The 27855-nt window shown below is 45.5% G+C and overlaps 2 protein-coding genes and 1 pseudogene across 3 annotated transcripts in view; all 3 read left to right on the plus strand.

Moving 5' to 3' along the window:
* The window catches only part of LOC311513771 (olfactory receptor 51G2-like), a gene marked incomplete at both ends in the record, with an annotated part of 350119 nt that overhangs the window by 67226 nt on the left and 255038 nt on the right, over positions 1–27855 (plus strand). The window lies entirely within an intron of this gene.
* Positions 13804–14743, plus strand: LOC311513202 (olfactory receptor 52N2-like; annotated as a pseudogene). The gene has a single exon. The product of its transcript is annotated as an olfactory receptor 52N2-like (transcript).
* Positions 26489–27427, plus strand: LOC311513416 (olfactory receptor 52P1-like; the record flags this gene model as incomplete). The annotated part of the gene is made up of 1 exon (XM_084615237.1): positions 26489–27427. The coding sequence occupies one exon, from the start codon at positions 26489–26491 to the stop codon at positions 27425–27427; it is 939 nt and encodes a 312-aa protein (XP_084471363.1).

Raw genomic sequence — 27855 nt, forward strand, 5'->3', positions numbered from 1 at the left:
TGCTAGTTGCTTTTCAGATCTTTTGAACCATGTACACATGATCACCAAGCCGCACACAACAAGTATGAGTCATGCCCAGCAAAAAAAAAAAAAAAACATGAGATTGATTTAAAAATAATGAGATTTTAAAATATACTAATGTGGGGTTCACTTTCATTTGCATTGGTGTCTGAACCTTTGGGGTGCACCTGCATCAGGTTTTCTAGCTTTTCTGCAATTCACTTTAAAAAAAACAAAAAAAAAAGTTTTAAAAAAAACCTGAAAGCAGAGATTCCTGTGTGGTGTCTAGATCCCAGAAGTTGGGGCTTTAAGAAAAACAGGAAATAGTGCGAGACTGCCAATAAAATCCCCAAAGGGGGCGCTTCTGGCCCTACCTCAGGTGGAGCACCCATAAACGAAGGCACTGAAGGTTAGTTAGTGGACATTTCTGGTCACACAATCCATTAGTGCAGAGACGTTATTTCCCTCTGCACTGGGGTATGGAACAGGGTTATGCCACAGACATCTGGACATAACAGGTACTGTTATGGCAGGCACAGCTCAGAGGGTCTCCTCCTCTTGATCAGGCATGAGACGTGCATACACAGGGTAAGCAAGGCCATGCACATTCTTAAAAGAAAGGGGTGTAACCCAAGCCCAGCTCCAAATGCCTGCTGCTAACTTTCTATTGCACCAAAACAACCCCCTCCCCCTGATCCTGCTACCCCCAAACTTGGTGATGATGAAAATTTGGATGCAGGGTGTGAGGTCGATCTCCAGCGCTGGACCAGCTCTCACTGTTCATGGAGGGGGTGGGGGTCAGGATCAGACTGAAGGGCAGCCCCACTGGGCTCTGTTCAGCCAGGTGACACTCTCCAGACCCTTCACTCTCTGAAACCACATCCTGATTCCCACTATTGCTGCCGAGCTGGAGGAGGGGCCCAGAACTCCCTCATCAAAGGGGGCTGTGCTAATGACAGGCCTCATCACCAAGGGGTGTTGGGAAGAGTTCAGTTCAGTTCTCCAACCAGTGCCCCAAATTATTATTATGAGGCAAACAGAGCTGAAATCTCCCTAAGGCACGTAGCTCTGGCCCCAGTTATCGCAGTGTCCGAGCGCCTCTCAGTCTGTAACCTATTTGTCAGTACAACACCCCATGCAGCAGGGCTGTGCTAGTAACACCACTGGGCAGATCCCAAGACCAGAAGACACCACTGTGAGCACCTTGTCCGGCCCCCTGCCTAGCACAGGCCAGAGACCTGCCTCACAATAACTCCTAGAGCAGAGCTGTTAAAACAACCTCCTGCCGTGATTTAACAGTTTTCAGTGATGGAAAATCTACCAGGTCCCTTGGTAAATTGTTCCAATGATTAATTACCCTCATTGTTAAAAAAATTACACCTTAGTTCCAGTCTGAATGTGTCCAGCTTCAGCTTCCAGCCATTGGATCCTGCTATAACTTTCTCTGCAAGACTGAAGGGCCCATTGTTAAGCTTTTGTTCCCCATTCAGGTACTTACAGACTGTGATGAAGTCACCCCTTAACCTTCTCTGGACACAGTTTGGATGGGTCATTCAATCCTTTGTGCAGAGCTTCAGTTGGTAGTAATAGTCCTCCAGAGGTAAGAAGACAAAATGGAGAAGACAAAATGGAGAAGATGCAGCTGCCTTTTATAGTCTTTTGCCAGAAGGCTTGTGCTTCCTTTGTTTCAAACAGGAGCTGCCCAGCACATGGCTTGGAAGCCTTTTCTGTCCATAGGCACGCCCCTGCATGCCTTGCTGAGTCATAAGGTGTATCTGCCTTCTCTCAATGGGTCAATTGTACAGCTGATGGTCCTTTAATGGGCCATCAAGCAGGTTACACAGTGCTGATGCCAGACTGTCTGGGATGTCACTCAGAAGCATAGCACAAGTTTGACTATAACTCATAATACAGAGGTGATACAAGCATATAAACAAGATTATCATATCTGGCAAATTATAACATTTTTGAAGATATCTTACATGGCATATCTAGCATAACTCATTGCAATTTTACAATATTGTTATTCATAATATTCTAAAGTGTCCCCCAGATTCCATACAGCGTCACAGCTCCATCTGAAAACAAGCTCAGCTTTTGTCCCCCAATCTCCACTGGTCCTGTTGGGAGGCTGTTCCAGAACCTCCCTGCTCGGATGGTCAGAAGCCTCGTTCTCCTTTCCAGCCTCAGTTTTCTCTTGACCAGTTGATCCCCGTTTGTTCTTGTGCCAACACTGTCCTTCAGCTTCAGGAGCTCGTCTCCTGCCCTGGTGTTTACCCCTCCCCTGCCCCAATGTTTTTATAGAACAATCTGATCCCTGCTCAGCCTGTGTTGTCTTAGGCTCAACCAGCCAAGCTCTTCCAGTCTCCTCATAAGCCAGGCCCTCCATTGCTCTGACTATCCTAGGGGCACTTCTCTGCACCGGTTCCAGTCTGAATTCTGCTTTCTTGAATACGATTGACCAGAAATTTACAGTTTGCCAGAGGAGGTCTCACCAGTGTCTTGTATAAGGATATTGTAGTGATGCGTGGACTCAGCGGTGCGGCGCTTCCTGCTGGTCATCCAGGGAATTAGCTGACCAACTGTCATAGCACCCTCTGCCGGCCGATGTCCCACCTGTCGCTGACCCCGTGTCTCTCCCTCGAATCCCGGTGCCCCTTCTCTCGAGGTCCTGCCCTTGGCAGTACGCCCACAGTCTCTGGGTCTCCCCTCCTTGGGAAACCCCCCAACCCTCTATCCCCACCTCGCCGCAGTCAGTGGCTTCTGCCAGTCACCATCTACTGGGGCAGACTGCAGTGTACAAGCCATTCATCATCGGCCAGGAGGGTTTGGACCTGCTGCCTTTGCCTCACCTTTGGCTGCCCCTCTGCAACCCCAGTACCTGCTTTAGGCCTTCAGCAAGGCCTGGAGTTTTTTCCAGCCTGGAGCTTCCCAGCTCCTCTGGCCTTTCCCCAGCCTTGCTTCACTCTAGGTACCCTGGTGAGCTCCCCAGCAGCCAGGCCCGTCTCTCTCAACAACTAGAGAGAGACTCTCCTGAGCTCCTGGCTCACAGCCTTTTATAGGGCCTGCTGTGGCCTGATTGGGGCATGGCCCCAGCTGTGGCTGCCTTCCCCATCAGCCTAGCCATTCGCTCACAGCCCCAGCCCTCTCCCAGGGCTGGCTGTAACCCTTTCGAGCCCGGAGCAGGTGACCATCGTGCTACAGATATATATATATATATACACACCCCACCCCCCGAATACATTCCACACATCCCCAGGGGGGCCCGCCCTCAGTTTGAGAATCTCTGGACTACATGATCTAATGGCTCCTTCTGGCCTTAAATTCTATGAATTTCATGAATCACTATCCTGAGTGGATCATTATCTTGGATGCAGCTTGAACAAGTTGCTACTCTGAATCATGATAGGCACTCAACAAGGATAGACACTGGACAAGAAGAATCAGAATTGTCACAATAAAACCGGGATATATCATCCCTTTACCCTCTAAACCCGGTCTTTCCTGTCTTGGAGGAAGTCTCACAATTGTCCCACTCTTCGAGCTGGGAACAAAACCTCATCTATGCTACACGCTTATCACCAAGCAGGTCTGACTGGACACCTTAGTCCCTTCTCTTCAGGTGCTTTAGACCAGAGCTATACAGTCACCCCCAGACTCCTTAAATCTAGTAGTTTTATTAGTAAAGAGCACAAAGCATTAGAGAAACAGAAAGTTGGCTAGATTGTTGGGCTCAACGGGTAGTGATCAATGGCTCCATGTCTAGCTGGTAGCCGGTATCAAGTGGAGTGCCCCACAGGTCGGTCCTGGAGCCGGTTTTGTTCAATATCTTCATAAATGATGTGGAGGATGGTGTGGATTGCTCCCTCAGCAAGTTTGCAGATGACACTAAACTGGGAGGAGAGATAGATACACTGGAGGGTAGGGATAGGATACAGAGGGACCTAGACAAATTGGAGGATTGGGCCAAAAGAAATCTGATGATATTCAACAAGGACAAGTGCAGGGTCCTGCACTTAGGATGGAAGAATCCTATGCACCGCTACAGAATAGGGACCAAATGGCTAGGCAGCAGTTCTGCAGAAAAGGACCTAGGCGTTACAGTGGACAAGAAGCTGGATATGAGTCAACAGTGTGCCCTTGTTGCCAAGAAGGCCAATGGCATTTTGGGATGTATAAGTAGGGGCATTGCCAGCAGATCAAGGGACGTGATCGTTCCCCTCTATTTGACATTGGTGAGGCCTCATGTGGAGTACTGTGTCCAGTTTTGGGCCCCACACTACAAGAAGGAGGTGGAAAAATTGGAGAGAGTCCAGCGAAGGGCAACAAAAATGATTAGGGCTCTGGAACACATGACTAATGAGGAGAGGCTGAGGGAACTGGGATTGTTTAGTCTACGGAAAAGAAGAATGAGGGGGGATTTGATAGCTGCTTTCAACTACCTGAAAGGAGGTTCCAAAGAAGATGGATCTAGACTGTTCTCAGTGGTAGCAGATGACAGAACAAGGAGTAATGGTCTCAAGTTGCAGTGGGGGAGATTTAGGTTGGATATTAGGAAAAACTTTTTCACTAGGAGGGTGGTGAAACACTGGAATGTGTTACCTAGGGAGGTGGTGGAATCTCCTTCCTTAGAAGTTTTTAAGGTCAGGCTTGACAAAGCCCTGGCTGGTATGATTTAGTTGGGGATTGGTCCTGCTTTGAGCAGGGGGTTGGACTAGATGGCCTTCTGAGGTCCCTTCCAACTTCCCCAGCCACTCCACTCTGCCAGCTGTCCCATGAGCTGCTCCAGCTGTCCGCAAACTGCTCCGCAACATATCTTCAGGCTCCGCCACTACTTAAAACAACACTCAGTGATTTCAGCTCTTAGTAATTTTAGCTGTTTTGTGAATTCAGCTCATAATAGGGGAGCCTCAGTGCTGGTGCACCATTGGCCCAAAGTGAATTCAGATCAGCAGCCTGTAACTAGACTCCTAATGGAATCAAAATTAGCTCTGACATTCCACAGTGGAGGGAGAAGGAGGTCCAATTGGCATGTAGGGCCCTCACCAGGGGCCCATACCACCAGGTATTAATACCTGTCCCCAGCTTCTCTCAATTAACTGCATTTTGGAACCCATGTCCCTTACCTAGCAAGTGCGAGTCCCTCCATCATAACAAAAGGCCAAGTACAGTTCCACTGTCCTTGATTCACATAATCAGGATAATAACAATTTATTCTTCCTGCCCCAATAAGAGAGAAACTGGGGATCCCAGAGCAGCCAAAGTGACCATTTCGGCAGTTATGGGCTCATGCTAGGCGGGGTGGTGAGCCTATGCAAATGAGATCAACACCTGAAGTTCTTTTCCACAAGTTGCCACAACTCACCACCAGTTGTCAGGGTGGAGCTCATCCTGACTTTGCTTACCCATACATTAAGCAGAAGGGGATAGAGATCTAGACATGGACGTCTTTCTGCCCCGGTATCCTGGTGAGAAGGAACACTGCAGAGTTGAATTTGGTGTCATTAACAGCTGACATAATCAACTGGGCAGGTCTGAGGAGTTTTGAACTTTCCTTCCTGAAAGGAAAAAGAACAGGAGACTAGATGATATTTAACAAGTAGAGCTGTCAAACAATTTAAAAAAATAATTGCAATTAATATTGTGATTAATCACACTGTTAAAAACTAATAGAATACCATTTATTTAAATATTTTGATGTTTTCTACATTTTCAGATATAGTGATTTCAATTACAACAGAGAATACAAAGTGTACACTTCTCACTTTATTTTTATTAAAAATATGTATGCTGTAATAAACAAAATAAATAGTATTATTCAATTCTCCTCATACACGTACTGTAATTAAATCTCTTTATCATGAAAATTGAATTTACAAATGTAGAATAATTTACAAAAAAAAACACATTCTAAAATAAAACACTGTAAAAGTTTAGAGCCTACAAGTCCACTCAGTCCTACTTCTTGTTCAGCCAATCGCTCAGACAAACAAGTTTGTTTACATTTGCAGGAGATAATGCTGACTGCTTCTTGTTTACAATGTCATCTGAAAGTGAGAACAAGCATTTACATGGCACTGTTGTAGCTGGTGTTGCAAGATATTTATGTGCCAGATTCACGAAACATTCATATGTCCCTTCATGCTTCAACCACCATTTCAGAAGACATGTCCATGCTGATGACAGGTTCTGCTTGATAATGATCCAAAGCAGCATGGACCAATGCATGTTCATTTTGATCATCTGAATCAAATGCCACCAGCAGATGGTTGATTTTCTTTTTTGGTGGTTCGGGTTTTGTAGTTTGTGCATTGGAGTGTTGCTCTTTTAAGACTTCTGAAAGCATGCTCCACACCTTGATCCCTCTTATATTTTGGAAGGCACTTCGTCCAAAAGGTTGAGTTGCTGTAGCTATCCTTAGAAATCTCACATTGTTACTTTCTTTGTGTTTTGTCAAGTCTGCAGTGAAAGTGTTCTTACAATGAACAACTTGCTGCGTCATCATCTGAGACTACTATAACATGAAATATATGTCAGAATGTGGGAAACACAGAGCAGGAGACAGACTATTCTCTCCCAAGCAGTTCAGTCAAAAAAGTAATTAGCATATTTTTTAACAAGAGTCATCAACATGGAAGCATGTCCTCTGGAATGGTGGCCAAAGGATGAAGGGGCATACACATTTTTAGCATATTTGGCATGTAAATACCTTACAGTGCTGGCTACAAAGTGTCATGTGAACACCTGGTCTCACTCTCAGGTGACATAAGTAAATGAGAAGTAGGAAGCAGTATCTCCCATAAATGTAAACAAACTTGTTTGTCTTAGTGATTTCCTGAACAAGAAGTAGGACTGAATGGACTTGTAGGTGCTAAAGTTTTACATTGTTTTGTTTTTGAGTGCAGTTATGTAACCAAAAAACCCATACATTTGTAAGTTGCACTTTCACGATAAAGAGATTACATTATGGTACCTGTATGAGGTGAATTCAAAAATACTATTTATTTTGTTTATCATTTTTACAGTGCAAATATTTACAGTGCAAGTAAAAATAATATAAAGTTACCACTATATACTTTGTATTCCGAGTTGTAGTTGAAATCTATATATTTGAAAATGCTGAAAAAATCCAAAAATATTTAATACATTTCAATTGGTGTTCTATTGTTTAACAGTGGGATTAAAACTGTGATTAATCATGATTAATTTTTGGTTAGTTAATCATATGAGTTAACTGTGATTAATCAATAGCCCTATTAACAAGACATCTTTCTGCTCCCAGTGCAAGTCTAAAGATTCTCAGGAGCTCAATTAAGATCAGCAAAAACGTACTCTTGGATTTACACAACCAGTAGGAAAATAAGCACTGCCAGACTGGATCAGACCTGTAGTCCATCTAGCCCAGTATCCAGTAGCCAGGTCCAGATGCTTCAGAGGAAGGTGAAAGAAGCTCTATAATAAGCAGCTATGAGATAACTTGCCCCCAGGGAATGTTTCCCCCTGACACCCACTAGTTAGACATATTTTGTGTGTCAGTTAGGAAGGTTGAGAGCCCTTGTAGTACTGATCAATGAAATTGTTTTTAATTGTTCACTTTATTAATATAACTTCATAAGTAAAGTTTTATGAATGAAACTACATTCATTCATAAAACCAGGTACCCCAATAACTGGCTAATTGAGTTTCACTTTCAATCCAATTGCTGCTTAAATCGCTGAAACTTGCACTGTTTCAACATTGTAACCTCTGCTCACTGTTTGTCGTTCATTATACTTGTCTATATTGTAACTCAAACTCCATTTTAACTTGTCCCAAACTCCATTTTGAAATGCTCACTCCATTTTGTAAAAGCTTGCTGCAACCTTCATTTTTGCAAAACCCGGCCGTAATCTTATTAGTTTAGTTTAGGTGTGTGAATGAGGTATGTATGGATAATGGAATCAACCTCCAGCCCCAGCCAGACTTGATGAAATAAAGTTAAAACACCAATGGCTGAAGATGCAGACAACAGCCCTAACCAAGGAAGAAGGGTCCACCCTAAAAAGAAAAGAACAACAAAAGTACAATGGAAGGAAGATCAAAGTCAGGTTCCAGGCTGAAAGTCATGTTTGCAATTGATGGGTGATCAATCACACTGAACCCAGAGGCAGTGTGACACAGCAAAACCTATAGACTTTGGATTCAAACTAAAAACCTTTTTCTGAAAAGTCAACACAGTATTGAAATGTGATGCTTATCTGATGCAGAGAGTAGATGAAATATTAGAATAGTTGTGAGCTGCCAGATAGATATCCACTTTAGACCTTACAAAGGGATATTGGCAAATACTTTTGATGCCAGAATCCTGGGAGAAGAAAGCTTTTTCCACACCCTTCAGCTTGCATCAATTAAGGACCACTTCATTTGGCCTTCACAGAGTGGCATTGACTTTTCAGAGGCTAGTGCACTGTATATTCCAACTGCCTGGGCAGTATGCAGCGGTACACTGCTACGATCAATTGAAAATGGTTTTTGGTCCCCTGTGTGGTAGCAGCATTCCCATACATAGTGCAGATGGCAGAATAAAAAAAAAACAACACAACTATTGTCAATTGCTAGGTTGAACAGACTGCAAGACTCAGTTTGCCCTGACAATCTGAGCTCCTTTGTTATTGGCGAATATTTTCTTCTGTCCCGGGGGAGGCTCTCAAGCTGTAGTTCTCCAGGGTCTATTTTCTGCTCTTCCCCCTGCTCACGGAGCTAAGGGAATTGTCTGTGAGTCCTGGCCAACCAGAGAGTTCTCAGGGGAATCATAAAGGTCACTGTCCGGCATACTGAGTGTCAGATGTGAGATTCATACACTGATACTTAGGGCTCCGCTTTCCTGTCGCAGTAAGGATATTTCCTCTCTTTGCTGAGTGGATTTTGGTGAGTTGCCTGTTTCTGCATTAAAGTTAGTGCTGAGGGTTCAGGAAGGGTTCCAGGGTTCAAGTCAAGAACCATCTAGCCAGGAATTCACCAGCGTGGTGACTTGAACTGTTTAGTATTTAGTAGTACAATACTAAACAGTTCATGAGATTTACAATGGGAAATACAAATGTACTGGAAGTAGTTTAGACAAATATTTGTTTTTCAGATCAGTTCCTTGTTTCTTACTGTGTCCTTCTATCTGTCTTGGTAGCTTTCTTTTTTGGGCTGTGTGGTTTTACCTCTGTTCACTCAAGTTTTCCAGTTCAGCAACGTCATTGTCCTTTTAGGAAGTTCAGCCAAAGCCTCTGCAGTGGGTATCTGTGAACCAGAGTGTTCACAACAAGAATGGGTCACACACTGGCCAGATTCTGCTCTCACATTCTGCCTTCACACTGGACTTCCTGACAGCAAAATCAGGGCACATATGTTTTGGAATCCCCATCTTTCATGATTTTCACAGCTGGTAGCCAAAAGATAAACATTAAGGGTGAAATCTTGGTCCTACTCAGATCAACGGCAAACTCTAAACACGGCCAGGAGTTCACCCTAAATCCACATGTAGGGACTTAAATAAATGTCCTGATTTACATGGGCCATGAGCCTCCAGTGACTTCTAGGGCTGGGTGAGCTTATCTGGACCAATGATGAACTGACAGGAGAGCTGCTGAAATCTCACATTCACAGGCTTAGAGATTCAGAACTATCAGGAGAACATTTTTTTCTAAGGGGAGAAAGGGGTCAGCTCTTTCTGTGTCCCTGCATCTCTGGAAAGGATGAGAATCCCCAAAGGCAGTAATAATAACCAGGTGGTGTTGGAAAACTCACCAGGGAGTTCCCAGAATGCACAGTGTGTCTGTCTCTGTGTGTGGACATCCTGCCTTATGTACAGACCAAAGATGCATATTGAGGCCTCCTGGGGTGGGGTGTGTGAGCTAGACTGTATTGTAATTTCTACCACACTGTAGCAGAATGTTTCTCACAGCTTCCCCCATCCGGACTATCCCTCTTCCTGTGAGCAACCCCTCTACAGCCCCATGGTAACATCAGCAATTGCCAACATGGAAAAGCAGCCTCAGGAAGGGGTGTCTGGGTTTCTAACGGGCTGCAATATGTTAAAGCTTCATGTCATTTTGAGAAAGAGTTACTCACACTGGATGCTTTTAGTCTCCACATCCTCTGACCCTCCCGCCAGGTCTGCCCCTTTCTCCTTCCCTGCACAGGCTGAGTTGTTGCTGATCTCTCCCTTTTCCCCAGCGCAGACACTGAGTTTAACCTCGTCTATGGAGGTATTGCTGTGAGCTGTTGCTGTGGGATCTGGCACCTGCTTTGGGTCCTGGGTGAGGGGTATCACTGTGTGGCCGTATGTGGGTTCTGGGGATGGGGGACATACATGGAAAGTTGGACAACATTGGGTACTACGGGGCAGGTGGCAGGTGGGGGTATATGGACAGGCAGGAAGAGTTGGATATTCTGGGGCAGGCAGGGTGTACGTGGACAGAAAGACAGCACTGGTTCATGTGGGGACTGGGAGCAGGGAGTACATGGACAGGCGAGCAAATGCTGGGTGTTTAGGGAGCAGGAAGCGGCGTGCACATGATGAGGCAGGCAGAGCTGTTGAAATTGAATTGTTCTTTGTGATTGTTGGTTCAAGGCCAGCACAGGAACCTTTCCTGGCCTTGAATGCATGTTGGCGGGCCTCAGAGTCTCTCTTCCCTTGCAAGCCACAGAGCTGCAGCCTGGATGTCACAACCTTTATTCAGTTTTGTTTCCAGTTGTTTTTGTTATGTAACTTCAGGCATTTCACCAGTGAAAAGAACCAATGATCTTTGCTTCTCAGATGGTTCAATCTCCCATTATACTCTGACCCCCTTTCCCTTCTCTCCTACCCAACCGCGAGTGCCCTGATTCCAACAGCACGCTGGGCGCTAGTGTTTGCTCCATGCTTACCAGTCATCCCTGGCTCCCCCAACCTTCGAGCCGCTCCACACTCCCCACATATTTTCCTCTGCAAGGGGTTAGGTGCCTCCCATCACATCTGCTCCCTTGGTCGGGGGGTAATCAGTGACTGCGTCTCACCAGTGAGAATCTCAAACACCGCCTGAGGCTTTGGGGACTGCTACACAGGAACAACTCTCAAGCCGAGAAATTTGCGCAGTACATAATGAGAGCTGGAAACTCTGGGACACGTAAGGGCCTAAATAAATACAGCTGCCATGTGCAGGAGCCACTGGCAGATGCCTGAAACAATGGACCACTGGGACACAAATGTTAAACCAAGACATTCTGGGACCATTTGTTAGCCAGCTCTGTTCCTCATTCATGGCGCGGGTTGTACATACATTCCTCAGTGCAGTGATTTTATGGGCTCAACTCATTACGTTTCTCACCTCAAACGTTCATCCATGCAGTGTGTCACGGGATCCCTCTGTCTCGTGAAAAACACACCTAGTGTCACATTTCGCAGGCACCACAATCACAGGAGAATTTCTCCCCATAGGGCTAAATTCACCAGTGTCACGCATAGAAAAAAATGCCTTCACGAAGCTCAGGCACGAGCTTGCAGGCAAAACACCTCCTCCTGAGGGCATGTTTGTCGTTTCCAAGGCCAGAAGGGACTGTTGTGCTCATATATTCTGACCTCCTGCATAGCACAAGCCAGAGACGTGCCTTGAAATAATTTGCGTTTGAAGTAGAGAAGATCTTTTAGAGCAGTGGTTCCTAGCAAGGGTATACGTACCCCATGGGGTGCACAGAGGCCTTCCAGCAGGTACATCAACTCCACTAGGTATTTGCCTAATTTTACAACAGGCTACATGAAAAGTAGTAGCGAAGTTGGTACAAACTAAAATTTCATACAGACTTGTTTATACTGTTCTATATACTGCACACTGAAATGTAAGTAAAATATTTGTATTCCAATGTATTTACTTTATAAGCACATGGTAAAAATTAGAAAGTAAGCAATTTTTCAGTAAGAGAATGCTGAGTCACTTGGGTATTTTTATGTCTGATTTTGTAAGCGCGTAGTTTTTAGGTGAGGTGAAACTTGGAGTACACAAAACAAATCAGATTCCTGAAAGGGATACAGTAGTCTGGAAATGCTGAGATCCATTGCTGGAGAGAAACATCCAATCTTGATTTTAAAATTGTTCCCATGGTTAATTACTCTCACCATTTGAAAAGTGTATACCTTATCTCCAGTCAGAATGTTTCCAACTTCAACTTCCACCCATTGGATTGTGTTAGACCTTCCTCTCCTAGACTGAAGAGCTCACATTAAATATCGGTTCCCCATGTAGGTACTTAGAGACTGTGACCAAGTCTCCCCTTAACACTCTAAGGCAGGTGTTTAATTCTTTACTCATTCTGGTGGCTCGTCTCTCAACCCTCCTTCTTGGATTGTGGATACCAAGAATGGATACAGGATTTCAGCAGCAGATGCACTAACGCCAAATACAGAGGTAAAATAACCTCTCTGCTCCTACTTGGTGTTCCCTTGGTTATTATCCCAGGATCATGTTTGCTATTTTGGCCACATGGTCACACTGGGAGTCTCATGTTTAGCTAATTATCCCTTCACACCCCCAAATCTTGTTCAGAGTCATTGCACTTCCCACGATTGAGACCAGCATTTTGTCACTCAGACAAAGCAGGGTGCTTGCAAGAAAGTGTCTCACCAAAAGAAACAAGGGAAGTAACAGAGGTGCGGGCCTGTAGCCCTAAATACCAAGACCCTTGTGACCTTCATGCTCATTCTGTTGGCCGCAAAGTCATAGCCCAGCAGGATAATGTCTGTTTCCATGGTGGAAACTTCGCTCCTTTCTAACATATGAACTGCATAGTGGATCAGACCTATGGTCCATTTAGTGCAGTGTCCTCTGTCTGAGAATGACAGCCCCAGGTGCTGCAGTAGAAGGTGTAAGAAACCCAGCAGCAGGTTGATAGGGGATGCCTTAACCATCCTGAGGGTGTCACCCTAATGCCTAACAGCTAGAGATTGACTGGTTCCCTGAACCACATTGGCGTATAGGCTTTCCAAAATAATTATTTCACTGTAAGTATTGTAAATGGATAGTCTTGTGTTGTCAGAGAGGGAGAACACATTCTTTATCTACTCTCTGCCAGTCATCCCCCTGAAAACTCTCTACCAGTCAGTAATTTATAGACTTTTCTCATATCCCTCTTATTTATCTCCTTTGTAAGGTAACAATTCCAGTCTTTTCAACTTTTCTCTCTGTATGAGAGTTTAACCAGGCCCTTGATCATTCTCACAGCCCTTCCCTGAATCCCTCTAGTTCTTCAATACCCTGTGTGAGAAGGGTGCACCGTACCTCACAGAGGAGTCTAGAGGAGAGTGAAACATAGACTAGCTGATCTCATGGCATTGTATTTTCTGTATGATTCCCCATCCCATTCTTCTTCGACACAATGTTTTTCTTAGTCTCTGCTTGCACTGTGATTAGGGTTTCACAAAGCTGTGTACCGTGTCTTGTACTGAAGTCATACAATTAAATTAGAACCACGTAAAGTGTTTGAGGACCTCAAGCTTTTCCCTCTAAAAGGCATACATACTGAAGATATTTACATTGAAGTTCATCGGTCATCATGCCACCCATTCACCTGGCTTAGATATCTCCCTCTGAGGACTTCTCTTTCCTTGAATATGACCTAAATAATCTGGTGCCATAAGCAAATGTCCCCACCTCACTGTTCACCCCCATTTCTAGATTATTAATAACTATAAAATATTTACCATACAATTTGTTGTCAGATGTGTAACCCCCCTCACTCTGCTTCTCTCCCTTCACAGGCACCTTGATCATTTCTGAACCTGGTCAACGCCTCAGCCACCTCATGGCAGGTTTCAACCTCACCCCCTCTGACCCTTCCCCATTTATCCTAATGGGCATCCCAGGCCTGGAAGCTGCTCACATCTGGATTTCCATCCCTTTCTCTATGTTCTACATTATCAGCCTGTTTGGAAATTGTATGGTTCTGTTTGTTGTAGGAAAAGAGCAGACCCTGCACAAGCCAATGTACTGGCTGCTCTGCATGCTGGCACTCACAGATATCGGCATGTCTACCTCTGTCATTCCAAAGGCACTTTGTATATTTTAGTTTAATTTGAAAGGCATTACTGTGGGTGGCTGCCTCACCCAGATGTTCTTCCTTCACATGGTTACTGTGTTGCACCCATCCATACTTGTGACAATGGCCTTTGATCGCTATGTTGCCATATGCAACCCTCTAAGATACGCCACCATACTCACCAATGCATGAATAGATAAGCTAGGTCTTGTGGGTTTGATAAGAGCTGTTCTCTTCATTGCGCCCATGCCCCTGCTCCTCAGCAGGATGCCATTCTGTGGCAACCACATTATCCCCCACACATACTGTGAGCACATAGCTGTGGCAAAGATGTCATGTGGGGATATCACAGTCAACAGGGACATATGGTTTGGTGACAGCTCTTGTAGTCATCTGATTAGACCTGGTGCTCATTGTGCTGTCCTACGGTCTGATCATCAGGGCTGTCCTCAGAATCTCCTCCAAGAAAGACCACCAGAAAGCCCTTAACACCTGCACCGCTCACATCTGTATTATTCTAATGTCTTATATTCCCTGTCTCTTCTCCTACCTGACACAAAGGTTTGGTCAAGGACTTGCTTCCCATGTACACGTCACCTTCGCTAACTTCTATCTCCTTGTGCCCGCCATGCTCAACCCTATCATTTATGGGGTCAAAACCAAAGAGTTCCATGACAAAGTGGGCAAATACACCTGCAGAAGTTGATTGCCGGGGGCCACTGACTTTAAAGCTGTGTGATAAGAGGGGAAAGGATATCTCTTCACTAATCAAGGGTGCTCTGCCCCAGTTTGGCTGAGCTCAGCATTATGGAAGTTCAGAGTCTGAGAAGCTCCTCACATCTAACATCTTATCCCTCCATCACTAAGCACTGCTCTCTTCATTGTTGAGTTCCCTCTCTCTGACCATCACCTGACTGCTTTCATTGTCACCCACCAGCCCCCACACACTCACCCCATCACTTGGCCTTTCTGTGACTACCAGACTACCAGAAGATATTGCAACTTTCTGACGTAGGGTGGGTTTCCATTAGTCCCTCTCTGAACAGGGTTCTTGATCAGTTCGACAAAGTGAAGCTACACTGATGAACCAGACTGTTAGATCACCAAAGACAAAGTAAGAAGCTACAATGCTGAACTTTTAAAATCATATATACAGCGATCCAGTGAGCAAAATTTACTGTGGGAACTGAGGACATTCTTCTAGAACTTGTTGATGAGAGGTGTGAAACTGTGTTTTTGAACCAGACTGATGTGTTAAACTATGATATTGCCTTTGAGTCACATTACTTACCACTTTGTGCAGGCAATTTTTTAGTTGCTTTCAGCTGGAACTTTCAAAACACACACTAACCTTTTCCATTGTCAAAGACATCAAGAGTAGGTGTCGAAATTTCATGTTGGAGTTTGTGAAACAGGGATTATCACCAAACATCTAGGTGACTGAATTGCTTGCAGTACTAAGTCCTTCTACTGCACTCAGCCCTGCACGAGCTAGATTGGCTAATATCTCATTTTTACCATTGGTTTGTGAACACCTTGGACAACTGGAGTAGCAGTGGAGAGTTTTGTCGATGGTTCACTGGCCTCATACTCAGGACAACCAAGTTGAGCAGTTTTGGGTTGAAGTTCTCAAACACATGTTTTTTTTCTGGTTCATCTGAGAAAACAGTCTTTCAACTGCAGTGTTGCTAAAAGGTAGGGACAGCAACTAAAGAGCAAACAAGCAAAGTTCAATAAAGTCTTTGTCCCCAGTGGCACCCATGTGTTTTTCAGTTTCAATATAAAACTGCTCAGCATGGTTGTCCTCAATATGAGGCCAGTGAACCATCGGCAAACGCAAAGCCATCATTTCTTTTCAAGACAAAATTTGAACTTTGACTCCCAACACTGAATGCCATTAGAAATAAATACCATAATAATTTTATTGTTGTTTTTGTACTACATACATTGTGGGCTCCTTTTGGGCTATTGTAATGTTTTAAACATTTATCAGTCCTCAACCGGGATAAAAGTACCAGTAGGGGGCTTTGGAATTTGATTGTCATTGCATAGCTTTGTTGCTAATGTGGACAAAGTCCTGCTGTGCCTTGTAGTTTTTTTTTTAAATAAATATCAAATCTGTACTAGGTATCTAATTAAAGTTTGCATTTGTTACTTGATGTATACATGAATGTGTTAATTAAAAAAAAAAACCCTTTGCTGAAAGAAGTGCATTGGGCTATTATCAGGTTAGTTTTTAAGTGATATTGGGCTATGAATGTAGTAGAAATCTGTCATCCCCAGACCAGAGGGTCCAGAAAAACAGCCCAGAAGGCAGAGCTGGGACTGAGGCAGAGCAGCAGCACTGATGAAGAAGGCAGAGGTGGGGAGCAGTAGCAGACCAGAGCCAGGATTTGGGGCAGCGTGGGAGCCAGGGCAAAGTATAGCAGGGAGCTGCAGGGCCAGAGCTAGGATAGTGGATGCTAGCCGCAACACAAGTAACAGGGGAGCTGAGAACAAAGAGCATCTGGGAAGAGCAAGGTAAGGAGCTTATATGCACAGGGACCATCACAGGGAGAGGTTGCTCAACAGGAGAGCTTTGAAGGCTGGACTCAGAAGGGCATGAATCTGATGGAAGGGCAGATGCTGGGGAGAAGGTTCCTGCCACCTAGAGCCCGAGGGCGTGTGGCCATTGCCAGAGCAGGTATCTTACCTGCGGTATCACTGCAGAGCAGGCTGGAGACTTTTTCTGGAGCACCAGATGGTGGGGTGGGGGTTGCAGAGAAGGGACCATGACTCTCCCACTTTTGAGAGTGGACGGGTTTGGTCAATATGCTTTTTGCCACATGTCTGAACCTCTGCCCTTCCTCTTCACTCTGAGGTTATGCCCCTGGGCAGGCCAGAAGGTGGAGCCCAGGCCAGGTGAAAGCAGCCCAGGACCCTGGGCAGCTGTGGGGATGGGGGGGGGGGGACAAGAGAAGCCCCATGCCCATAGCCTTGCCCCCTGCCCCCCCCCCGCCTCGGGCAGATGGAGGGTCCACAGCTCCCCAAAGCTGCCAACCCCAGGCAGCTCTTACCACTCTTCAGCCACTGAGGTCCTACGTCCAGGCCAGGTCGGAAGCCAGAGGCGGGTCAGTGTAAGAGCCATGCGGGCATCTCTGGGGAACCGGACACCTTCCATCATCTCTGAACAGGGCTTTCCAGGGGCAGGGACATGTGTTGGAGGCTGCTTTGGCCCCCATCCCCACCCCCAGAGGCCCAGGCCCTCCAACACAGATCTGGTTTCCAACTTGGCCGATGAGGGGTATTGAGGGGAAAAGGAGGGTTAGGGACAGGAACACGGAGGGGACAGGGCCTTGTGGCCCTCCAACTTTTAGTAATACTCTATCACCACTGGGGATTGGGATGTGTGAGGATCAGACTGTGAACTTTTCTTATGTCCCAGAGACACCTATCTGTGGTGTCTCCCTGCCCATAGGTGAATTGACCCTCAGAGGGAAGCCAGAGGAAAGGGTGAATAGGAAGACTGCCAGAGAAAAAGAGAGGGCAGGAGCCAACAGATGAACTGTGCACGATCTGAGGGGGGAGACCTGTTGTAAAGGGACGAGACCTGGCTGTGCTACTACCATGTAAGGTGGGAAAGGACTATCTGGAGCCCAGGAGCACTGGAGGCCCCACAGCCCAGGGAGGGGGGAGCAGCTACAGCAAGTGGCAGCCATGACAGGGACTACCAGAGATGGGAGCATAGATTCATAGAAGTTTGGAGTTGGAAGACACCTCAGTCCAGTCCAAACACCTGCTCAAAGCAGGACCAACTCCAACTAAATCATCCTAGCCAGGACTTTGTCAGGTTAGGCCTTAAATACCTCTAAGGATGGAAACCAGCTCCTTAGGTAATGCATTCCAGTGCTTCACCACCCTCCTAGAGAAATAGTGTTTCCTAATATCTAACCTAGACCTCCCCCACCGCAATTTGAGACCATTGCTCCTTGTTTTGTTATCTGCTACCACTGAGAACAGCTGAGCTCCATCCTCTTTGGAGCCCCCCTTCAGGTAGTTGATGGCTGCTATCAAATCCCCCCTCACTCTTCTCTTCTGCAGACTAAATAAGCACTGTCCCCTCAGCCTCTCCTCGTAAGTCATGTGCCCCAGCCCCCTAATCATTTTTGTTGCCCTCTGCTGGACTCTCTCCTATTTGTCCACATCCCTTGTGGAGTGGGGGCCCCAAAACTGGCACAATACTCCAGGTATGGCCTCACTAGTGCCGAGTAGAGGGGATTAATCACTTCCCTTGATCTGTTGGCAATGCTGCTACTAATACAACCCAGTACATCATTAGCCTTCTCGGCAATGATGGCACACTCTTGACTAATATCCAGCTTTGCGTCCACTGTATTCCCTGGGCCCTTTTCTGCAGAACAGCCGTTTAGCGTGTCGGTCCCCAGCCTGTAGCAGTTCATGGAATTCTTCCATCCTAATTGCAGGACTCTGCACTTGTGCTCATTGAACCTCATCAAATTTCTTTTGGCCCAATCCTTTAATTTGTCTAGGTCACTCTGGACCCTATCTCTGCCCTCCAGCATATCTACCTCTCCTCTCAGCTTAGTGTCATCTGCAGACTTGCTGAGGGTGCAATCCATCCCATCATCCAGATCATTAATGAAGATGTTGAACAAAAATGGCCCCAGGAATGACTTCTGGGCACTATGCTGACACTGGCTGCCAATTAGACATTGATCCATGAATCACTACCTGTTGACCCCGATGATCTAGACAGCTTTCTATCCACTTTATAGTCCATTCATCCAGCCAATACTTTAACTTGCTCGCAAGAATACTCTGGGAGACTATATCAAAAGTGTTACTAAATTCAAAGATATATCACGTCCACTGCTTTCCCCATATCCACAGAGCCCTTTATCTCATCATAGAAGGCAATCATGTTGGTGAAGCATGACTTGCCTTTGGTGAATCCACATTGACTGTTCTTGATCACCTTCCTCTCCTCCAAGTGTTTCAAAATGGTTTCCTTGAGGACCTGCTCCATGTATTCCACAGTATTTTTGCTAGCAAGTTGCCCAAGTTACAACTCACTTCTACTTCCCCTACCAATTCTTCCTGTTTGTAAGCAGCATGTCAAGAGGTGCTTGACTTACTTAGTTGGTTTCTCCAGCACTTGTACCAGGAAATTGTCCAGAACACCCTCCAAAACTTCCTGGATTGTCTGTATTGCTCTTCCAGCAGATGTCAGCGTGATTGAAGTCCCTCATGAGAAACAGGGTCTGTGATTTGGAAACTTCTGCTAGTTGTCCGAAGAAAACTTCCTCTACCTCCTCCTCCTGGTCTGGTGACCTATAGCAGATGCCCAGCACGACATCACCCTTGTTACTCTTGCTTCTAAACTTAACCCAAAAACTCTCAACAGTCTTTTTCTCCAGTTTCATACTGGAGCTCTGAGCAATCATAGAATCATAGAATCATAGAATATCAGGGTTGGAAGGGACCCCAGAAGGTCATCTAGTCCAACCCCCTGCTCGAAGCAGGACCGATTCCCAGTTAAATCATCCCAGCCAGGGCTTTGTCAAGCCTGACCTTAAAAACCTCTAAGGAAGGAGATTCTACCTCCTCCCTAGGTAACGCATTCCAGTGTTTCACCACCCTCTTAGTGAAAAAGTTTTTCCTAATATCCAATCTAAACCTCCCCCACTGCAACTTGAGACCATTACTCCTCGTTCTGTCATCTGCTACCATTGAGAACAGTCTAGAGCCATCCTCTTTGGAACCCCCTTTCAGGTAGTTGAAAGCAGCTATCAAATCCCTCCTCATTCTTCTCTTCTGCAGGCTCATTCTTCTCTTTCAATCATACCGCTCTCTTACATGCAGTGAAAGTTCTCCCCTCCCCACTGTCAGAAAGTGACTGGTTTCTCTGTTATGATTAAGATAGACTTAATTCTTCACTCCAGCCCACTGTCCATAGGGCCCTGTTGTGAGACGTTCCCTTCAGGACTCCACTCCCTGGTCTGTACAGAGCCGGTCATGCCTGGAAACAGACTCCTAAGAGGGCATAACTTTTGGTAAGAGGGTGGCCTTCTCAGCAGCTCAAACTTTCTGCTGGTTGATCCCCCCACAGCAGAGTCAATGCTGGGCCTTAAAAATCTTTAAAGATGGAGATTCCACCACCTCCCTGGGAGACAAAGGATTCCCACCTTTGTAAATCCTATTTAAGGGTCGGGAGGAAAGCAAACAGGGCTCCTCCCCTCCACGGCTGTCTGCCCAAGAAGAAAGACTGCAAGAGCCACCTGAAGGGAAGGCAAGGGGTCCAGTCTGAAAAGGAATATAACTGGAATTTTGAACCCCCAAAACTTTGCAACCTGCCTAAAATAACATTTAGGGTGAGAATTTATATTTTGTAACCTGTTTTTAAAGTATATTAAGCTTTGTTTGCCTGCTTTGTTTACTAAAAACACCTGTTATAGTTAATAAATTTATTACTGGTTTATAATATAACCCAGTGTATGTGATTTCTAATGGGGGGGGTTGAGAAGTCGTGCATATTCTCGTCCATATTGAGGGAAGAGGCAAATTTAATATTATTTTGGGTGTGTACCCCAAGGGAGGTGGACATCTGGGTGCTGTAGCAAGTACCATAAACTGAGCCTTCCCAGAGCAGATCTCTGTCTCTCTGTGCAGCTGGGTGTAACCCTATCTGTGTGCTTGGCTGGAAGAGGCTAGTGAGCCTGGCCCAGCAAGACCAGGTAAGAAAGGGCCCAGGCTGACAGAATAGGCTGACTCAGTGTTATCTCAGCACACCAGGTGACATCCCAGCCGGTCCAACCCATGACAAATGCATACTAAGCTTAAGATCTTAAAAAGACTGGTGATCTTAATGAGACAGTGTGTGGTGTCATCTGCTGTGGTGTTGGGTGGTAACAAGGCCTGGAGAGTCTGAATCATCAGAAAAGCAGGGTGAACAAGGGGAAGCCCAGCTGAGTGGTTAGAGAGATACAGCAGTTCCCACGGCTCCCAGAGTGAACTCCGGGGTTGACAACCCATCACACTCATACTTCCAGAGTCCAAATTAGGCCCCCAGGCACCCATCACACAAGCATGGAGGTGGGACTGTAGCCCAAAGAAATGATCCAGATGTAGCCGTTGTTTGATTCCTTTACCACTGTGTTCTCACCCCATCAGGGCACACCTACCTAAAATACCACCCTAGTGCAATGGCCCCAGGGCAACAGAATAGGGAAACTCCAAAGCTATTCACTCCTAAAATGTGGGACACCATGTGAGAGGAACGCCAGGTCATTTTGGCCCTGGGAGTGGTGAAGGAATCACAGAGTGGGTGGAGAAATCCCATGGTACTAGTTCTGATGCAGAACAACACCACCCGTTTCTGCATTGATTTCTGAAAGATCAACACAGTATTGAATTTGATGCTTACCCGATTCAGAGAGTAGCTGAAATATTAGCATAGTCTGAGCTGCCTGATATATATTCACTTTAGACCTCAAAAGGGGATACTGGCAAAGAGCTTTGATACTAAAATCCTGGGAGAAGAAAGCCTTTTTCATGCCCTTCAGCTTTCATCAATTCAGGATCACGTCATTTTTCCTCCACATAGTTGCAGTGACTTTTCAGATCCCAATGGGCTGGATATTTCAAGGGGATGTGTGATACACAGCAGTATGCTGCTACAGTCAATTGAAAATGGCTTTTGATCCTGTCCGTTGTGGCAGCATTCCCACCCAAAGCGCAGATGGCAGCACACTACACACAAAAAACGAACCTATTGTCAATTGCTAGGTTGAACAGTCTGCAAGACTCAGTTTGCCCTGACAATCTGAGCCCCTTTTATCAGAGAATATTTTCTTCGGTCCCAGGGGAGGCTCTCAAGCCGAAGTTCTCCAGGGTCTATTTTCTGCTTTTCCCGCTGCTCACAGAACCAAGGGAATTGTCTGGGAGTCCTGGCCAACTGGAGAGTCCGCAGGGACTGCACAGGGGAATCATAAAAGACGCTGTCCAGCTCGCTGAGTGTCAGACATGAGATTCATACACTGATTCTCAGGGCTCAATCTTCCTGTCATAGTAAGGATATTTCCTCTCTCTGCTGAGTGGGATTTTGGTGAGTAACCTGTTTCTGCATTAAAATTAATGCTGAGGACTCAGGAAGGGCTCCACGGTTCAAGTCAAGAACCGTCTGGGCAGGAATTCACCATCAAGGAGACTTGAACTGTTTCGTGTCAGAAACATCAAGGGATTTACCAGGTAAAATTGAAACTATAAATGTATTGGAAAGAGTTTAGACAAATCTTTGCTTTTAAGATCAGTTCCTTGTCTCTCATTGTGTCCTTCTATCTGTCTCAGTAGCTTCCTTTTTGGGGCTGTGTGATTTTTCCTCTGGCTTGCTCAAGTTTTCCAATTCAGCAACTTCACTGACCTCTTAAGAAATGAAGCCAAAGCCTCTGTGGCAGGTATCAGTTACCAGAGGGTTCACAACAAGAATGGGTCATACACTGGCCAGATTCTGCTCTCACATTCCGCCTACAGTGGGTCACTCCAATTGACACTGGCCTCCCTGAGAGCAAAATCTAGGCCCATGTGTTTGGGAATCCTCCTCTTTCATGCCTGGTCCCAGAACCGCCACACAAACGGAGTTTCCTTCAGATACTTTCCGAGCACAACAAAATAATGCTCACACACGAGTGGTAAATACCAGGGCACCTGTGCTGGTTTTCTTGTTGCACCCATAGACACCACATAAAGCTTTGCGGACTGCTACACAGGAACAACTCACAAGCGAAGAAGTTTACACAAGGAGAGTTGGAAACTCTGGGACATGTGAGGGCCTAGATAAATACAGCTGCCATGTGCAGGAGCCACTGGCAGATGCCTGAAACAATGGACCACTGGGACCCACAGTTAAATCCAGGACACTCTGGCAGCCATTTCTAAGCCAGCTCTGTTAGCCGTTCACAGTGATGCTTGTACACACATTCCTCAGTGCAGAGATTTTATGGGTTCAGCTTATTCTTTTCCTCATCTAAAACATTCATCCATGCAGTGTGTCGTGGGATCCTGCAGCTTCGTGAAACACCCACGTAGTGTAACATTTCCAAGGCTCCACAGTTACAGGAGAATTTCTCCCCATAGGGATCTATTCATCACTGTCAAGAACAGAAAAAATGCCTTCAGTAAGCTCAGGCATGAGCGTGCAGGGAAAATGCCTCCAACTACCTCCTGAGGACATGTTTGTAGATTCCAAGGCCAGAAGGGACCATTGTGATCATGTAGTCTTACCTCCTGCATAACACAGGCCAGAGACCTGCCCTGACTTAATTCACATTTGAACTGGAGAAGATCTTTTAGAGCAGTGGTTCTCAACAAGGGTACATGTCCTAGACAAATTAGAGGATTGGGCCAAAAGAAATCTGATGAAGTTCAAGAAGGACAAGGGCAGAGTCCTACACTTAGGAAGGAAGAATCCCATGCACTGCTACAGACTAGGACCGAGCAGCTAGGCAGTAGTTCTGCAGAAAAGGACCTAGGGGTTACAGTGGACGAGAAGCAGGATATGAGTCAACAGTGTGCCCTTGTTGCCAAGAAGGTTAACGGCATTTTGGGCTGTATAAGTAGGAGCATTGCCAGCAGATCGAGTCCAGTTTTGGGCCACACACTACAAGAAGGATGTGGAAAAATTGGAAAGCATCCAGCGGAGGGCAACAAAAGTGACTAGGGGGCTGGAACACATGATTTATGAGGAGAGGCTGAGGGGACTGGGATTATTTAGTCTGCAGAAGAGAAGAATGAGGGGGGATTTGATAGCTGCTTTCAATTACCTGAAAGGGGGTTCCAAAGAGGATGGATCTAGATTGTTCTCAGTGGTAGCAGATGACAGGACAAGGAGTAATGGTCTCAAGTTCCAGCTGGGGAGGTTTAGGCTGGATATTAGGAAAAACTTTTTCACTAGGAGGGTGGTGAAGCAGTGGAATACGTTACCTAGGGAGGTGGTGGAATCTCCTTCCTTAGATATTTTTAAGGTCAGGCTTGACAAAGCCCTGGCTGGGATGCTTTTAGTTGGGGATTGGTCCTGCTTTGAGCAGGGGGTTGGACTAGATGACCTCCTGAGGTCCCTTCCAACCCTAATATTCTATGATTCTATTATTCTATGTACTGGGAGGGGTGCACAGAGGCCTTCCAGGCAGTTGGTATACTCCTCTAGATAGTTGCCTAATTTTACAACAGGCTACATGAAAAGTAGTAGCCAAGTCAGCACAAACTAATATTTCATACAGACTTGTTTATACTGCTCTATATACTGTACACTGAAATATAAGTAAAATATTTGTATTCCAATTTATTTACTTTATAAGTACATGGTAAAAAATTAGAAAGTAAGCAATTTTGCAGTAAGATAATGCTGTCTCACTTGGGTATTTTTATGCCTGATTTTGTAAACAAGTAGTTTTTAGGTGAGGTGAAACTTGGAGTACACAAAACAAATCAGACTCCTGAAAGGGATACAGTAGTCTGGAAATGCTGAGACCCATTGTTGGAGAGAAACATCCAATCTTGGTTTAAAAATTCTTCCCATGGTTAATTACTCTCACCATTTGAAAAGTGTATACCTTATCTCCAGTCAGAATGTGTCTAACTTAAACTTCCAGCCCTTGGATAGTGTTAGACCTACCTCTCCTAGACTGAAGAGCTCACATTAAATATTGGTTCCCCATGTAGGTACTTAGAGACTGTGACCAAGTCTCCCCTTAACACTCTAAGGCAGGTGTTTAATTCTTTCCGTATTCTTGTGGCTTGGCTATGAACCCTCCTTCTTGAACTGTGGACACCAAGAATGGATACAGGATTCCAGTACCAGGTGCATTGGCACCAAATACAAAGGCAAAATAATTTCTCTTCTCCTACTTGAGATTCCCCCAGTTATCACCCCAGGATTGCATTTGCTATTTTGTCCACACTGTTACACTGGGAGTCTCATGTTTAGCTAATTATCCCTTCACACCCCCAAATCTTGTTCAGAGTCATTGCACTTCCCATGATAGAGACCAGCATCATTATGTCTCAGGCAAAGCTGGGTGCCTGCAAGAAAGTGTCTCACCAAAAGAAAGAGAGGAAGTAACAGAGGTGCGGGCCTGTGGCCCTAAATACAAAGACCTTTGCGCTCTTCATATCCATTCTTTTGAGCACAAAGTCATAGACCAGCAGGATAATGTCTGTTTCCATGGGGGAAACTTGGATCGTTTCCAACATAGGAATAGCATCATGGATCAGATCTACAGTCTAGTCATCTAGTCCACTGTCCTCTCTCTAACAGAGACAGCTTCTGGTGTTGCAGAAGAAGTTGTAAGAAACCCAGTAGTGGGTAGATGAGAGGATGACCTGACCATACTGAGGGTGTCCCCCTAATGCCTAATAGCTAGAAATTGGCATGTGTCCACAAAAACATGGGGGTATAGCCTTTCCAAAATATTTATTTAGTTGTAAATATTATAACTAGATAGTCTCCTATCCATGTAAATGTCCAACTCTTCCTGATCATTGCTTAGCTCATGGCCCCAACTATGTCTTGTGACAACGTTTTCCTCAATCTAATTAGGCATTGAGTGGAAAAAGCATTCTATTTATCTGTTTTGAATTTGCCACATTTCAGTTTAATTGAATGTCCTCTTGATCTTGTATTATCAGACAGGGAGAACACTTTCTCTATCTACTCTCCACCAGTCATCCCTCTGAAACCTCTCTACAAGTCAGTAATTTATAGACTTTTCTCATATCCCCTCTTATTCATCTCCTTTGTAAGGTAACAATCCCAGTCTCCTCAATCTCTCTCTATATGAGAGTTTCCCCAGACACTTGATCATTCCCTGTTGCCCTTCCATTAACCCCTCTAGTTCTGCAATACCCTGTGTGAGAAGAGTGCCCAGTACTACATAGAGGAATCCAGAGGAGGGTGAAAAATCAACTGACTGATCTCAGGGCATTGTATTTTCTGTATGATTTCCCATCCCATTCCTCCTGGATCCCAATGTTTTGCTTAGTTTCTGCCATGCTTGCACTGTGAGCAGGACTTCCCAAAGCTGTGTACAGTGATGCCCAGGTCCCTGTACTGAATTCATATAGACAAATTAGAACCTCGAAAGATGTTTGAGGAGTACACATGTTTCCCTCCAATGGCATAAATGTTGCCATTATTGACATCCAAGTGTATATGCCATCATGCTGCCCATTCACCTAGCTTCATTAGTTCTCTCTGAGGACTTCTCTGGACTTGACTATAACCTATCTGTAAATGCTCCCACCTCACTGCACACACCCCTTTCTAGATTGTTCATACCTATAACATATTGAAGTACTAATTCTTATAAACTGTGTAAACCCCCGCCCCTTGTTGTGCTTCTCTCCCTTCACAGGCAACTTGAGCATTTCTGAGCCCGATAGACGCATCAACCACCTCATGGCAGCTTTCAACCTCACACCCTCTGACCCTTCACCATTTATTCTAATGGGCATCCCAGGCCTGGAAGCTGCCCATATCTGGATTTCCATCCCTTTCTCTACATTCTACATTATCAGCCTGTTTGGAAATTCCATGGTTCTGTTTGTTGTAGGCAAAGAGCAGAACCTGCACAAGCCAATGTACCTGCTGCTCTGCATGCTGGCACTCACAGATATCGGCATGTCTACCTCTGTCATTCCAAAGGCACTTTGTGTATTTTGGTTCAATTTGAAAGGCATTACTCTGAATGGCTGCCTCACCCAGATGTTCTTCATTCATGCAGTTTCTGGTATGCAGTCAGCCGTCCTTGTGATAATGGCCTTCGATCGTTACGTTGCCATATGTAACCCTCTGAGATATGCCACGATCCTCACCAATGCACGAATAGCCAAGCTAGGTCTTGTGGGTTTGATAAGAGCTGTTCTCTTCATTCTGCCCCTGCCCCTGCTCCTTAGCAGGATGCCATTCTGTGCCAACCACATTATTCCCCACACATACTGTGAGCACATAGCTGTGGCAAAGATGTCATGTGGGGACATTACAGTCAACAGGACATATGGTTTGGTGACAGCACTTGTAGTCATCTGGTTAGATCTGATTCTCATTGCACTGTCCTATGGTCTGATCATCAGGGCTGTCCTCAGAATCTCCTCCAAGAAAGACCACCAGAAAGCCCTCAACACCTGCACTGCCCACATCTGTGTGATTCTGATGTCTTATACTCCCACCCTCTTTTCTTACCTGACACAGCGGTTTGGTCAAGGAATTGCTTCCTATGTACATGTCACCTTCACTAACATCTATCTCCTTGTCCCCCCCATGCTCAACCCTATCATTTATGGTGTGAAATCCAAAGAGCTTCGTGACAAAGTGGGTAAATACACCTGCAGAAGGTGATCACTGGGGGCCACTGACTTCAGAGTTGTGTGACAAGACGGGGAAAGGATAATTCCTCATTAATCAAGGGTGCTCCTAGTTTGGCTGAGCTCAGTATTATGGAAGTTCAGAGTCTCACACCTAACATCACCATTAAGTTTCCTCTCTCTGACCATCACCTGGCCTCTTACAAATGTCACTCATCAGCTCCCAACCCCACACAACCTGTCACTCAGCCTTACTGTGACTACCAGACCACCAGAAGATACTCCACATTTCTGACAGAAGGTGGTGTTAGGTGAGGAAAGTTAAATATGAAACAGTTATGTCAACCTAACCAAAGTCAGGTTAAGAGAGGCTGCTGGGAAAGCCTCTGACAGCAGAATGAAGGGCTATTTGTTGAAGTTACAGGGAGTGAGAGAAAAAAGGGAGGCTTGCATTCCTGCATG

Source organism: Lepidochelys olivacea (genome assembly GCF_965140295.1).
Source record: "Lepidochelys olivacea isolate rLepOli2 genome assembly, chromosome: 1".
NCBI classification, from domain to species: Eukaryota; Metazoa; Chordata; order Testudines; family Cheloniidae; genus Lepidochelys; species Lepidochelys olivacea.